The 15,280-nt window shown below is 31.4% G+C and overlaps 1 protein-coding gene across 4 annotated transcripts; it reads left to right on the forward strand.

Annotated features, from left to right (window-relative positions):
- Positions 1–10,820: 10,820 nt before the first annotated feature.
- Positions 10,821–14,623, forward strand: LOC123660785 (40S ribosomal protein S12, mitochondrial). Of its 4 annotated transcripts, none has more exons than XM_045595821.1 (5): positions 10,821–10,839; positions 12,090–12,159; positions 13,015–13,187; positions 13,916–14,079; positions 14,499–14,623. In XM_045595821.1, the coding sequence occupies exons 2-5, from the start codon at positions 12,090–12,092 to the stop codon at positions 14,578–14,580; spliced, it is 489 nt and encodes a 162-aa protein (XP_045451777.1). In that variant the 5' UTR covers positions 10,821–10,839; the 3' UTR covers positions 14,581–14,623. The 4 variants fall into 4 exon arrangements, with proteins under 4 accessions (XP_045451777.1, XP_045451775.1, XP_045451776.1 ...); XM_045595819.1 differs by lacking the exon at positions 10,821–10,839 and adding an exon at positions 11,849–11,989; XM_045595820.1 differs by lacking the exon at positions 10,821–10,839 and adding an exon at positions 11,859–11,877.
- The last annotated feature ends 657 nt before the right edge of the window (positions 14,624–15,280 follow it).

Here is a 15,280-nt window from a genome sequence, read left to right on the forward strand (position 1 = left end):
ATAAAGCGAAAAAGAATTACTATTCGTTAAATGTTTTATACATATTTTATCTCGTTTTATTAAGTCGTTTATTACTATTTAAACATATAAAATTTTAATATTTTGCAAATATCATAACATTCTTTCTTCTATCAAAACTCGCACTAGGCAGGTGTCTAAGATAAAATACGAAATTTGTATTTTTACAATTATTTGGTTTTGGGCTAGGTTTCTCTATTAGGGAATAAGCATTTTATAAGCTGTTCGGCATCGTGGTCGCTTAAAACAGTAACAATACTAACTAAATTTAAATGAAATAGTAAAATCCCACAAACAATTTTGGAATTTTCTCAAGACAAATTAAATGTTTTTATTAAAATAATAATAATAGATAAAGGTTATTATCCGGTGCAGGATTACATCTTCTATAATATATATAAAAGCGAGAGGTTACTCACTCATCACGAAATCTCCGAAACTATAACACCTACAAACTTGAAATTTGGCAGATAGACTCCTTATAGGACGTAGACATCCGCTAAGAACGGATTTTACGAAACTCGACCCCTAAGAGGGTAAAACGGGGGTTGCAAGTTTGTATGAAAGTCCTATGTTTTTGAAGTAAGAGACTTGAAATTTAAAATATATGCTCTATAGATGATGAGAAGGTGTCCAAATAATGTATCTTTAGAAATCAACTCCTTTTTGGGGTTAAAACAGGGGATGGTAGGTTGATTCCCTCATCACGAAATCTCCGAAACTATAACAGCTACAAACTTGAAATTTGGCAAGTAGGTTCCTTATAAAAACTAGACATCCGTTAAGAACTGATTTTACGAAAATCGACCCCTAAGGGGATAAAACGGGGGCCGGAAGTTTGTTTGAAAGTCTTATGTTTTTGAAGTAAGAGACTTGAAATTTAAAATATATGCTCTATAGATGGTGAGAAAGTGTCCAAATAATGCATTGTAATCTATATATATAAAAGAGAAAGGTCACTTATCACGAGAACTCAAAAACTGTTGGATGGTCTATCCATCCAGGTTGGACGAAGATAAAATTTGGCAGAGAGGTAGATTATAGTTAGCAGACGTCCGTTAAGAACAGATTTTACGATATTCCACCGCTAAGGGGGTTTTATTAGGGTTGATAGTTTGTATGAAACATATACAGCCTGAAAATAAAACTAAAAATGTGGTGTATGGTGTGGTGTGAGGTTTTATAAAAATAACTATTAAATTATACTAAATTGTGCCTTTTAAAAAGTTACTCAGTTTGATAAGGATTTCAAGTTACTGAAATAAAAAAATAATTTGCGTTAAACATCTTAATAGTAATGCATATCTTCATAACCACGCGGACGTAGTCGCGGGCAACAGTTAGTGTATTATAAAACAAAGTCCCCAAAAGTGTATGTGATCGATTCGCTCAAAATCTACTGAACGGATTTTCATGCGGTTTCACCATTGGAGAGAGGGCTCCATCAATGGCAAGAGGAAGGTTTACGGAACGGCTAAGCCGATTTTGATGAGAGTTTCACTGGAAGTTTGCCAGGTAAACTTTGTGACACACTTATTTCAACGCGGGCGAAGCTGCGGGCACAGCTAGTAGTTGATAAAGATGTGTGGACTTAGTGACGCTGTATTTTATGCAACATGTTACTAATTTTGTACTAAAACACAGTTTATATATTATTTTCAAAAGAGTAGCTGCGGAGTTTCTTGCCGATTCTTCTCTGCAGAATCTATATTCCGAATCGGTGGTAGCTTTACTTTTACAAAAATAATAATTTATTTTTAAAGTTTTAATTTGTAAAATGACGAAGAGATTAACGGAAAGAACTAGGTACGAAGTGAACAAGTTGGTTGTTGTAAACATAAATGTAAATGAATGTGAGAATATTCTGATACCAGAATGTACTGCTGTGTGGCTACGGTAGTAAAGAATATAGCCACCCTTTCTCTTCCCGTGGGTGTCGTAAGTGGCGACTAAGGGATAACACAGTTCCACTACCACCTTGGAACTTAAAAAGCCGACCGATGGCGGGATAACCATCCAACCGCTTGCTTTGAAATACACAGGCCGAAGACGGGCAGCCGCGTCTTCGGTGCGACAAAGCCAGCCCTGCGGTCACCAACCCGCCTGCCCAGCGTGGTGACTATGGGCAAAACACATGAGTTTATGCCATTTTTTGGCACGAACTTGTGGAGGCCTATGTCCAGCAGGCCTATGTTCAGACTGTAATAGGCTGAAATGAAGATGATGATGATGATAATGTACAGAAACTTGAAAGTACCGTTCAAATAAGGTTGGTGAACATATCTTTATTTATAAGCCTAGTAAAATAGATGGCAGTAGTGGATGAAGTTGCAGGTACAGCTTGCAAATGCATAATTAAAAATGAAAAACTAAATTTGTTGCCGAACGCTAAACTCGATAACGTCTGGATCAGTTGCAGCTGATTTTTGATCTAAAACTTCTTTACGGGCGATTGAGATGCGTGACTAGAGCGTTATGAAAAGTGTGATCTCGCGAGACGAACGGAAATGAGAGGGAAATATCAGTTAGTGGAGACAGAAAGAGAGAGAGAGCTACGTGTCGTAAGTTTTACTTTAGTCGTGTGGTCTAAAACTCAGGTCACTCGTTTTATTATTATTATTATTTTTTTTTTTGAATACTTTATTTTTTTAATAAAACACTTTTTTCGGATTTTATCGCGGTTTATTGTTAACTTTTGATTCCCGACGTTTCGGATACTTTACAGCAACCATGGTCACGGGAGGAGTCCTCCCGAAAAATCCGAAAAAAGTGTTTTATTAAATGAGTAAAATTCGCGTAAACATTAGAAAACAATACTTTATTTTTATTTTTATTTATATGTAGAAGGTTCTTACAGGAAAAAAAAGAAAAAAAAAACTCAAGGTTTGAGTAAGCGTATCGATCATTAAAAATGTCGCACCTTTAAAGTAAAACCGTATTAAACGAAAGTATGGAATGTTATAAGAGAATTTTTTGTGACTTGCAGCCATGTTTATCCAAATAATAATACTGTTTTAAAGTTCCGTCTTCACTCTTCTACGATCACGTACCCTATATTACATTACTTGGTCTATGCGATCACGTTCTTATTGGTATAGACACAATATTGTGTTTAGTGAGCAGATTATAACTCGGTTTAGTAACGCTTTAATTTATCGCTAGATGGCGTAAAATACGACACTTTACAAAAGAGAACTCATTTTGCAGTTTAAACTTATTTTAGATAGATGGCATTAATAAGTTAATTCATGAAAATTTTCGTTTGGTATAAACGTGCTATGTATTTTTAACTGACTTTAAAATAATTGTGTTTGCTCGCAAACGAAAAAAAACCGACTTCAATTACATCGACGAGTAATACAACGTAGATCGACGAAAAAATACTCAAGTAACTGCGCATTATCAAAGATTACTCAAAAAGTAGTTATCAGATCTCAATGAAATTTTTATGTGACCACATGACAAACATCAGCTTTCGATTAAATTAAAAATTATTAAAATCGGTACACCCAGTAAAAAGTTATTGCGGATTTTCAAGAAGTTCCCTCGATTTCTCTGGCATCCCATTATCATATCCTGGTTTCCTTATCATGATACCAAACTAGGGATATCCTCTTTCCAACAAAAAAAGAATTATCAAAATCGGTACATCCAGTAGAAAGTTATGCGGTCAATATACAACGTAGGTCGACGAAAAAAGCGTCAAGTAAAAACGCATTATTAGATATAGCTCGAAAAGTAGTTGTTAGATCTCAAATAAATTTAAATGGGACCAATTGGCACACACCACCTTTCGATTAAAACAAAATTTGTCGAAATCGGTCTACCCGGTCAAAAGTTCTGATGTAACATACATAAAAAAAAAAAAAAAAAAATACAGTCGAATTGAGAACCTCCTCCTTTTTTGGAAGTCGGTTAATAAACAAAAAGGTTCTAACTAAAAAAAAAGTAACGAAATATAAAATGAATGCTGTGTTTTCTTTACATATATACGGTCGAATTGAGCAACCTTCTCTTTTAAAAGCTGATGTTTATCATGTGGTCACATATAAATTTTATCGAGATGTGATAACTACTTTTCATCTTCATCTTTTCTTTCATCTACGTTGTATTACTTGTCGATGTAATTTAAGTCGGTTTTTTTTTCGTTTGCGAGCAAACACAATTATTTTATTGTCAGGACAGAAAAATAAAACTTTGTTTTGATGACAGAAATATTTTTACATTAAGATTGTAAGAAAATTAGTAGGTATAAATAATTATAGGCTTTAAATGTTGTTTTTCTTGTTTTAGAGAAACGCAAATACAGTCTTTATTTTGGGATTTCTATTAAAAGGAACAGAAAAAGTATAATTATTATATATATTTATATATGTTCGGGGATAACTTCGTCGTTTATGAACCGATGTTGATAATTTTTTTTTTTGTTAGAAAGGAAATAACCCTGGTGTGGTACCATGATAAGAAAACCAGGATCTGATGATAGGATCCCAGAGAAAGCGAGGGAAACTCTCGAAAATCTGCATAACTTTTTACTGGGTATACCGATTTTGATGATTTTTAAGTTAATCGAAAGCTGGTGTTTATCATGTGGTCACATTTAAATTTCATCGAGATCTAATTACAACATTTGGAGTAATCTTTGATAATGCGTATTTACTTGACTAATTTTTCGTCTACCTACGTTGTATTACTTGTCGATATAATTGAAGTCGGTTTTTTTCATTTGCCTGCAAACACAATTATTTACGTTATATATAATTGTCTGTTCCTAAAAATGAAGGAAAAAATGCATATCGATGCCTAACAGCCAAAAAGGGTTAAGTGACATTTTATAATCGAATACAACTATATATATAGTTTATATATATAGTTGTATTCGATTCTAACTATATATATAACTCAGTTTCTCAAAAAATGTCGCTTAACCCTTTTTGGCTGTTAGGCATCGATATGCATTTGACACTTGACAAGACAGGACAAAGTCTGGTTGGTCAGCTAGCATGTACTTAACAAATTTTTCTAATTATATTAATGTGGACGAGCATACTCTACACGTACAATGTGAAATATCTTAAGAATTAATAGGTAAGTCTTATCATGCCACTCTCCTGGGACCGACCTTCTAATTGACGGAGCATGCTGGCGTGACCAGAGCTGGTACGTGTTTAAATAGTGTTGAAACTTTCATTAATTAAAATGTTTGCTAAACTTAATTATATTTGTAGTCAACTTTCACTTTGTTTGTGTGGATAATGGATTCCTAATAACCAAAAAACTCTTTCTGTCAATGAATATTCCGCTTTGTTCTTATTTATGTCCTTTTTCTAAAGGTTGTCTGAAAGAGCATTGCAGTTTAGCAATAAGACCGCCTTTTATACAATTCTTATTTTTATTTTTTTTTCTTGCATATTTCATGTTACATGTATTTGTATTTTTTTGAAAAAAAATCTGTCTTCAAGTGGACGAATATGGCCACCATAAAGTTTGTTATCTTTTTTTTTACAATAACAAAGCAAAAAAAAACGAAGCGTTGCTATTTATATTTATAACAAAGGCAAAAAATACAAAGAGAATAAACTATAAATAGTATTTTAAACAGTTAAAAAAAATATTTAGTATTTTAAACAGTTAAAAAAAATAGAAATTGGCCATATTTCCGACGGGGTAGGTTAATTTATTACATGAAATATTTGCTCTGTGAAACCACTATCAGTAACTGAAATAAAAATGGATATTATAATAGAGTGTTTATTTAAAATATATTATTTTTACGACATTCATTACAAATAAAGAACAATATTTAACAAGTAGTATAGAAAATATCAACAATGATATCAAAATCAACAATGATGTTCAATCGATAAGTTAATCTTAGATCATACAATCATTAAAAAAAAACCCAGTTTATACAAATTTGTCAGTACCTATTTTCTATTGTTAAACTAACGCAGTCTTAGTGCACGTACGTTTTACATAAAAAGCATTGTCTCACATCTGCTATTCTATCCTCATTGCAAAGATTTTTTAAAATGTCTTTTACCTTTTTGGTAAACCTTAGAAGTTACTGCTTCAATCTTGTTCATATTAACAGAATATTGATTTCTTATTATAATACATTGATACATTGACAAGTAATACGAAAGAGACAGTCGATGTAACAACCAATTAAATAGGTACGCAATATTTTAGGCCATAGCCACAGAGTACAGTAAGTATACCGGGAAAAATAACTGTTAAACGGTACTGTAATAACTGTTAACTGTTGTTGTTGTTGTTGTTGTTGCTAATAACTGTTAATCAGTACTGTTAACGGTATTGGGGCTCGAAAAATACTTGTCATCATCATATCAAACACCACCTTTCGATTTAGAAAATAATCATTAAAATCCGTCCACCTAACAAAAGTTATGAGTTACACAAATAAATAATGTCGAATCGAGAAGTGCCTAGTGCGAGTTTTATTCACAGAAACATGACAGAAACGCGTTTATACGTGAAGATTATTTTGCATGGGAATTTAAACACTGCAGCCTAGACGATAAAGAATAGTAGGGCAATTTTTTATTTCATTGTCATGTGATTTTTATGCATGTCCTACCCACTTCATAAGGTATTTCTTAAAAATTTAATGTGTTTAGTTTAAACGTTTGTTTTTGTCTTTGTAGTAGACTTTATTGGCTTTCGGAATTTATACAAATTATTAGTGTTACTCTATTTTTTTTAAATAAAATAACTTTATTTATGATTACTAAATGGTTATTAAACCTATGTCACACCGCACACTGGTCATAATGTTTCACCTTAAAGAATGTTTTTAAAAAAGCACGTGATGGAGTATTATATCTCCAAAGAAAGGAATATTTATTTTAAAATGATGTTAATAACACACTTTCGTTTATTTTAATATTAAACAAAATTAATTACAATTAATTTCTAGGGCACAAAATCTAACTAGGTGGAAATTCTTATTGAGTTACGTTATTTTCTTACCTCTCTTCAAAAACTACCAAATAATATCCTTTTCTTTTAAATGGAAAAGCGTTAGATTACAATAACTAACGGCTGGGCGAGAAGACTTGTTGCAGTGTAAAAATTTTGTTCCATTTAAAAACGTAGTTTTCTCGGGTGAATTGCATGATTTTATGTACTTGCTTGAAAGCAATTGGTTTCTTATTGTGTTTATTCCTAAATTATCGCTAAACAAGTTTAATTGCAAGTTTAACATTGAATATTGCAGTAATAGTTTTGTATACTCACACAAAACGTTACGTTCCATTGAGAAATTTTGTAACTCAGTGGAACAAATTGTAACTCAATGTAAGGGTAAAGGCGCGATACATGTACGTACAATTAATATTTTTCACTAAGGTGTGGTGTTTTATATAAAAATATTAGTATATTACTTAATAATTTTGTTTTAGACAATAAAGTTTTACAAAAATGGTTTTGACACCAGCAGAACGTATAATCGAGAACGACTAAAACTAAATCCAGAAAAATTGGAAAGTATTAAAAAGAAACACGCTGAATATGTAAAATCTAAAAGCAAAACAGTTAAAGATCTGACGGAGAAGGAAAAGGAAAAGCAACGAAAAATTTGGAGAAATCAGAAACGTAAGCAAAAACAAAAGAAAAAACCGCTTTTAGTTCAGGAAGAAAAAGGTACTAAGAAACCAAAAATAGCAAACCAAAGTAAATTGATTAAGAATTATAAGACTGCTTTAAAAAGAAACCAAAAATTGACAAAACTAGTAAATACCTATAAAAAAAGACTTTACCGTTTAAAAATTTCAACAGAAAAAAAAATTCAGACGCTTGACAAAGACAACTTAAAATTGAAAGCAAGAACAGAACTTTTAGAATTAACTTTGAAAACTTCTTATAAACAATGTCAAACCGTAAAAGAAAAACAAACATTAAAAAATGTTGTTCTAAAGGAGAATATCCAGAAAACAATTAAAAAGACTTACGTGTCGAAGCTGCTAGAATAAGAAATCAAAATAAAACCGAAAACAAGATACGTAAAGAAATTGAAATTTTTTATGTCAGAGATGACGTAAGCAGAATAACTGCCGGAAAAAAGCAATGTCGTATATTAAGAAAAAAAAGGAGCAAATTCGATATCTCACCGACACAGTTCGTAATTTATATACAATGTATCGTAAAGAGGGAGGAAAATACAGCCCTTCAACTTTTAACAAATATAAACCTTTTTATATACTATCCCCTGCCGTGCAAAACAGAGAAACGTGCTTGTGCATCAAGCACAACAATATGCAGTTTATGTTTTATGCTTTCAAGAAATACAGAATACTAAAGAATTCCAACACTGTTTTGGAAGTTACAAAAAATCTATGCTGCGACATAAATTCGAAGAAATGCATGTATGAAGAATGTAAAGAATGTAAAGACAAGACTATTTGCTACGAGCCTTTGGAAGAAAAGAAAGAAGATCAGGTTAAGTGGAGTCAATGGGAAATAATTGATCATAAATACACGAAAACGGAAAATAAGAGCACAAAAGAATTAACAACAAAAAAAAAAAAACGCTCAAATTGCAAAAAGTAGGAAGCATTCTTGACCTTAGGTCTTGTTTTGAAAAAAATCTAAAAACATTTAAAATGCATCATTTTAACTGGATTTACCAGCAAAAACAGTACCAAAAGTGCGTTAAGAACCTTCAACGACACGAAGCGCTAATTATTTGTGATTTTTTGGAAAATTACGCATGTAAAATGGGTGAAGAAATACAAGCAATTCATTTTGGGGCCAGCAAAAATCAAATCACGCTACACACCGGTATGATTTATTGGGCTAAAAAATCACTTTCGAAGAGTAAAATAGATAAAGAAGAGAAAAATAGATACTTTAACAAAAGTGATCCATTTTTATTCAGATGGTCCTACATCCCAATATAGGCAGAAAAAAAAATTATCTGCTCAATTTATTCACAGAAAAATTAAAACCTGACTATACCACCTGGTCATTTTCCGAGGCAGGTCATGGAAAGGGAGTAGCTGATGGGATCGGAGCCTCTGTTAAAAGAGCGTTGGATCGTCAAATCGCATTTGGGAGGGATGTTGAGAACGGTTCACAAGCATACGAGCATCTTTCAAAATGTATGGATTTAGTAAAGATCATATACATACCCGAAAACGACATTGAAAATATACAAAAACTTGTGCCACTAAACCTCAAAACGATTATTAGCACTATGAAAATTCATCAACTCTCATCTCGTTCACCAGGCCTCATCCAGTGCAGGAATTTATCTTGTTTTTGTGGCACTAATAGGGGTTTGTGTAATTGTTTTGATCCAAAAACACATGCTTTTAACAACATATCTTCCCTGGAAGTTGCTAATTCCGAGTCTGTAGTTATTGATATCTCTGATGATGCTGAAACTGACGGAACAAACTGTCCCAAGTATTCACTAAACATTAAAAAGAAAGAAAAATCTTTTCCAAAAGTCTCCAAGAAATGTAATTCTGATTTTGAGGTGATTACATTTGCAGCTGATATTCATGTTGACAATTTAGACTGCTTACCAAAACCTAGAATTCCTTATGTACTGGCTTCTAACAAGGAAAATGTGGACATCAATCAAGCTGACTTACCAATTCCCGTGAATTCTGATATTATGAATATAGATACAAATTTGCAAAATGTTGACGACGTCATATATGCTCATGATAATAACTACCCGGCACACACTACACCAGAAGATTTAGATGGGATTTTAATAGACTTGATGCTGGATGAGGAAGAAAAAAAACTCATAAATGCTACTTACGACCTCCCCTATTTTGATGCAAACGACGAAGCGACTACGACATCTAGCACGGAAAATACTGCAGACCGTAAATTTCAACTATTGTTTGATAATTCTATAATCTCAAAGCCATTTGAAACTGACCATGTTGCAGACAAAACTTTTATCCAGATGAATGATAAATCGGAAACTCCGAGACCAAGAAATAAGCGTGTTTCAACGGTAGCATGTTCCTCTACTGAGCCTGTTCTAAAAAAAGTTAAAATTGAAATATTAAAGAATAGGATATTATTAACACCAAATAAAATGAAGATCGTCAAAAGTAAAACTGAACAAAATCCATTAAGTTCAAGAGCACTTAAAACGACGATTAAACGCACTGTGTCGTGCAACAAATGTAAAAATATTTATCTTTTTTATAATTGCATGACGAAATGTTCTAAATGTGAACTATTTTACTGTGGAAAGTGCATCACAAGTTCAAAATTAGAAGTTGATGGTGTTTATGTCTGTGATATGTGTGTGCAGGAGTGAGTAAAATATTTTTTATAATGCCTAGACGAGTTGGCACGAGTAGGTATGAGTAGGTATGGCTTAAAACCTAAGACTGATTAATTATAATTCTAATGATTCGAGAATTAGAGAATAATTATTAGTTGATCTTAAAATAACTTTCTTATTTGAAGACTGATAGAATAAGTAGGTAACATCTTATTTAAGTCAACTGTCAGGTTGTTTGTGCCATAATAAATTAAGAGATTTTATTTGTTATTGTAAGTAAAGGATTTTTTTTTAATATTATTTGATTACTTTTCAGAATTTAGTTAGACTAAGAACATTGATAAAAATGAGGCAAAACCTACGTTAATTTTGTTTGTTTGATTTTTTTCTACTCAATTTTCTTTATGAGAAGAATAAATTGTTTTTGTTAATTTTAAAGTTGACTTTTATTTTTATAACTTTAAATCTATAGTCATTTTGGTAGCCATAGTGAACATTGCCTTACAATTTTGTTACGTTCCACTGAGATATTGTCCTCTACTTTAGTAAGTAAATAATATTAATTTGTGTTATACCTACCTACGTTTAGTACGACTTTTTTACGATTGTTATTTAATATTAGAAGATGTTGGTTTATAGATAACTATAATAATTTATATTGAGCTTTTTTAACTTAATAGCTATGCGAATTATAATAGTTAGGCCATATCAGTAATGTAACTCAAAGGAATTACTGATATAAATACTCAGCTATCTTTCTTTCTTTTCTTGGTTTTCTTTGATGATTATTGAAAAGTACTTTATTATTTCTAAAATAAAACCTTTCATTTAAGCATACTGAGTTATATTATAGGGTTTATAATATTTAATATTTCGTAACTCAATGGATTAATAACTCCCAATAAAGCAAAGGAAAATTCAGTTATTTCATCAAATATTGATTAATTTGTAGATTTTCTTGCCTTTTTACGTACTTTCCTTGTTAACACATCAAACTTACGTTATTTTATCCTCAAAAATACGAACTTTTTTTTTAAATTAACCTTTTTGCAACATCGACAACAAAATAAAAAATTGCCCAGTATGCGATATAATCGATACAGAGTTATCTAGCGGCAAACCCGAGAACTAGGTTGAAATCCCGAATTTCCCATACAAAATGAAATTAAAATTTACGCTCGTTATTGCGCGACGGATTAAAAAAACTCGCACTAGGCACTCTGAAGTGACTGAGTTGAAGTTAATTCCATTTTGATATCTGTAATAGAAAAAAGTTTCAACTAGATATTTTTTTTGTGATAGTGACATCTGTTGCTGATAAGTGGAACTTAATTGTAATTGCTTATTGTAGTGACATCTATGTGTTTTCTTGCATACCTACATTGAAAAAAATATTTCGCACAAAAACTGCAACATCAAAGGAATTAAATAATAATAATAAATAAGTTTTATTAAGTCATTTATTACTATTTCAATATATAAAATTTTAATATTTTGCAAATATCATAATATTCTTTGTTTCTGATATATTAAAAAAAAAAAATCTAAAGTGCAACACCGTTTACTTCGTGTCAAATGTTAAAGTAAATATCTATGAGTAAATATAGAAATTTAGGTTATGTTATGAAAAACGATATAATTTTTAAAGCTTCATAAATAAAATTACTAATATATATTAAATTTAATATCGCAAAGGTAATTAATAATACGTACCTTTGTACTTCCTTACAAAATTTTAGAGTTCACTAATTAAACAACAAATTATGATCATAACATTTTACCTTTCGATTTTCAGATGAATTTGTTACGAAAAGGAATGTCGATGTTGTCTATTGGATTAAAATCGCATTGTTCTTCATATAGCGGTAATGTTAAATAATGATTTACTTAAATTTTATGTAATAATTGGTAATAAGCTCGCACTACTAGACATTTATCAGACTGAGTGCGTTTATGCTATAAGAATTTCGAATCAAATGTAGCTCTGTCAGTATAGTTTTCTAACTAGTCAACAATTTACAACGTTTCATGTTTATCAAATTTGTAGTTTTAGTCCTAACAGGTAACAAATATGGCACCTACTTTCTCGTTTTTCCTTTTATAAAATTGTAATATAATTTGGATTACCAACTTCATTACAAATAAACGATAGTGAACTTTATTATTTTATATTTGTTGTTTGAAATAAGCTTCAATAATATTCTGTAAAGGTTCAGCAAATAATATCTAAATGACCATGTCTAAATATCCTTATACATTATTATGTTTCTAACAATTTCATCAATATTTTTAATGACCCAAGTTTTTTCCTCCTGTGCCTTAGTATAACGTTCTAGTCTGTAGGCTTCAAAACTCCTACTTAACAATCTGGCTGTCACTCTATAAAAATACTCAAGGAAATAAATTAAACTGACCATGTTACATAACTTTGGGCTGACAATCTTATTTGCAATTTTTTTTTTTATTTAACAAAATATACAAATGAGGGTATATAGACACCTGCAGCACCAGAAGCATTACCTTCAAGCAGACCCTAACCCCTTACTCTTCAAAGATATCTGACCACCTTACCACAGAAACACAAGCAGTCTAACTTAGCTGTTCTGTAAGGTTGAGGTATTTAATACTTTCCCAATTTTACTGCTTCAAATTTTGAGCAAAATAGATTCTGGTGTGCTCTAATTCAATGAAGCTATGTTAATGTTATTTTATTTGTACAGCTACGAAGTCTTTAGTACATCGGCCTGCTCCCCTAACTGAACTCCTAACTAGTCTAAATTTCCAAACAACATTATCAAAATCGATGGCGTCTCTAGCTCAGATGCACAGGACAGGTCCGCATATCAAGAAACGGAAGTCCAGAAATCCTCTCAATGGAAATCCTTTTGCCAAGGTATTAATTTGAAAATCTTTTGCGCTTAGTAAATTATACAGAACTAAATTATGAATATGTGAGGGCATATAATAGAAACTTATTTCTTGTGTGAGTTTTATTTTAATCCCCTTTTTTGGGAACGAAGTTTCTTATGGGACTTTGCCGAGGGGTATCCTGGCAAAGGCTTAAAAAAAGAAATTTTCATGTATAGTCTGTATGATGTCTAATGTATTGTTTACGACTATGTGACTCTATGTGACTGTTATTATTATTGCAGTTTGATATTATTATTATATCATTGGTTAATTATTATATATTTTTATAAATCAGTATAAATAAAATAAAGGTGTTAAGTTAATTTTTTAAAGTAGTTATTTTTATATTTATTGATAAAAAAATCATAATAGAAATATATACCTAAGTGAATAACTATTTTCTACGTATATATTTATATATATTTTTGTTGTATAACAACATTTCGAACATTTTAAATCATCAATGACCTTATAAAATTTGTTCCTTGTTTACAATTTTCAAATGTGATAGTATTTACAAATGGAAGTGTGGACATGGCGTTGACGTAAAGCATTAAATAATGTATATGGATGTTAAAACAGGTGAGGGCAGGGGTTGTTGTTGTATAACAAAAACATATATATAAATATATACATAGAAAATAATTTATATATTTTCTATATTGATTAGAAATACAATTAGGTACTAATAATGCCATATCAATATTATAGGGTGTTATTCTGAAAACTTTAATCAAGAAACCCAAGAAACCGAACTCGGCTAACCGTAAATGTGTGCTCGTCCGTCTATCAAGTGGACGTGAGATGATCGCGTACGTACCTGGTATCGGACACAACTTACAGGAACATAATATTGTATTAGTTAGAGTCGGCAGGTGAGTGGATAGTTTCTTTGGTTGTGTGTACATAGATATACATAACGTAACCAGACGTTACGTTTTAAAAAAAATTGTCTCGTTCTTTAACTGAATTCAAAAAAAGAGGAGATAACTCAATTCGACCGTGTGTATATATATACAGTCACAGGACTGTTGATCTGTAGTAATAAAGAAACATCGCCTGTGGTATTATTATAATGCATGCATGATTAACAAAAGGCACGGGCATTTTGAGCCCGTGGATCGAAGTTTTTAAATAAAAAAAAACAAATGTCAGTCGTGGGGGGGAATCGAACCTGCGTCCGCTGCGCTAACGCTAATAAAATAATTAATTAAATATTGCAATCTACTGCCTTTTACATAAGCCCGTTATCTATAGTACATAATAAATATATAAATATTTTTTTCATTTTCAGGGTTAAAGATTGTCCCGGAGTGAAACTGAAATGCGTCCGCGGTAAATTCGATTTACCCCACGTCGTCAAACCGAAAAATTAATAAATCATTTAATTCGTAGTTAAAATATATAATAGTATAAGCATTCGTTTGTTTTATTACCTTGATTTTTTATTTATTTATTTACTTAGCGAACTAGCAAGATACTTCTATATCTATACATATAATAAAATGGTGGGAAAGTCAAAACTGTACATTGAATATTTTTTTATAAGAATACTTGGGGTGTGATCTACAATCGATACCGAAGCCAAAAATATAGTTTTTAGAATTTTTGTCTGTTTGTCTGTATGTATGTCCAGGATAAACTGAAAAAGTACTGCACGGATTCACTTCAAATTTGGCACGAATATTATTAAGAAGTCGGGTCAATATATAGGCTACAAATTATCATGCATCACCTACCGGGAACGAACAGTGAACCTTTATTTCCTCAACGCATTCTGTAACAACGTGTAATCTAACGACGCATATTTGAATGTTGTTGTTATTACGTTAATAACCATGCTATAAGCTAGCTTCATACTATAAATAAAGACATTCTGCAGTATATTTGGTATCAACATTGCACCCGTGCGAAGCCGGGGCGGGTCGCTAGTAACTAATAAATCGAGAGTCGGTTTTTTTGTTTGTTTATATTGCGAAAACTACTGAACCGATCGGAATAATACTTATAGCATAAGATGCAGCGTTTTGAAGGTTTTAGTACATGATATGTTGGTGATTACTTAACGTGTAAAAA

This window comes from Melitaea cinxia, chromosome 16, assembly GCF_905220565.1.
Source record: "Melitaea cinxia chromosome 16, ilMelCinx1.1, whole genome shotgun sequence".
Lineage (NCBI taxonomy): Eukaryota > Metazoa > Arthropoda > Insecta > Lepidoptera > Nymphalidae > Melitaea > Melitaea cinxia.

What these genes read in the sequence shown, in the direction of transcription:
- LOC123660785 (XM_045595821.1), top strand. Translation starts at nt 12,090, where the DNA reads ATGAATTTGTTACGAAAAGGAATGTCGATGTTGTCTATTGGATTAAAA. An exon ending in ATGGAAATCCTTTTGCCAAG is followed by an intron (nt 13,188 to 13,915) that starts GTATTAATTTGA and finishes TCAATATTATAG; the next exon opens with GGTGTTATTCTGAAAACTTT. An exon ending in GTATTAGTTAGAGTCGGCAG is followed by an intron (nt 14,080 to 14,498) that starts GTGAGTGGATAG and finishes TTTCATTTTCAG; the next exon opens with GGTTAAAGATTGTCCCGGAG.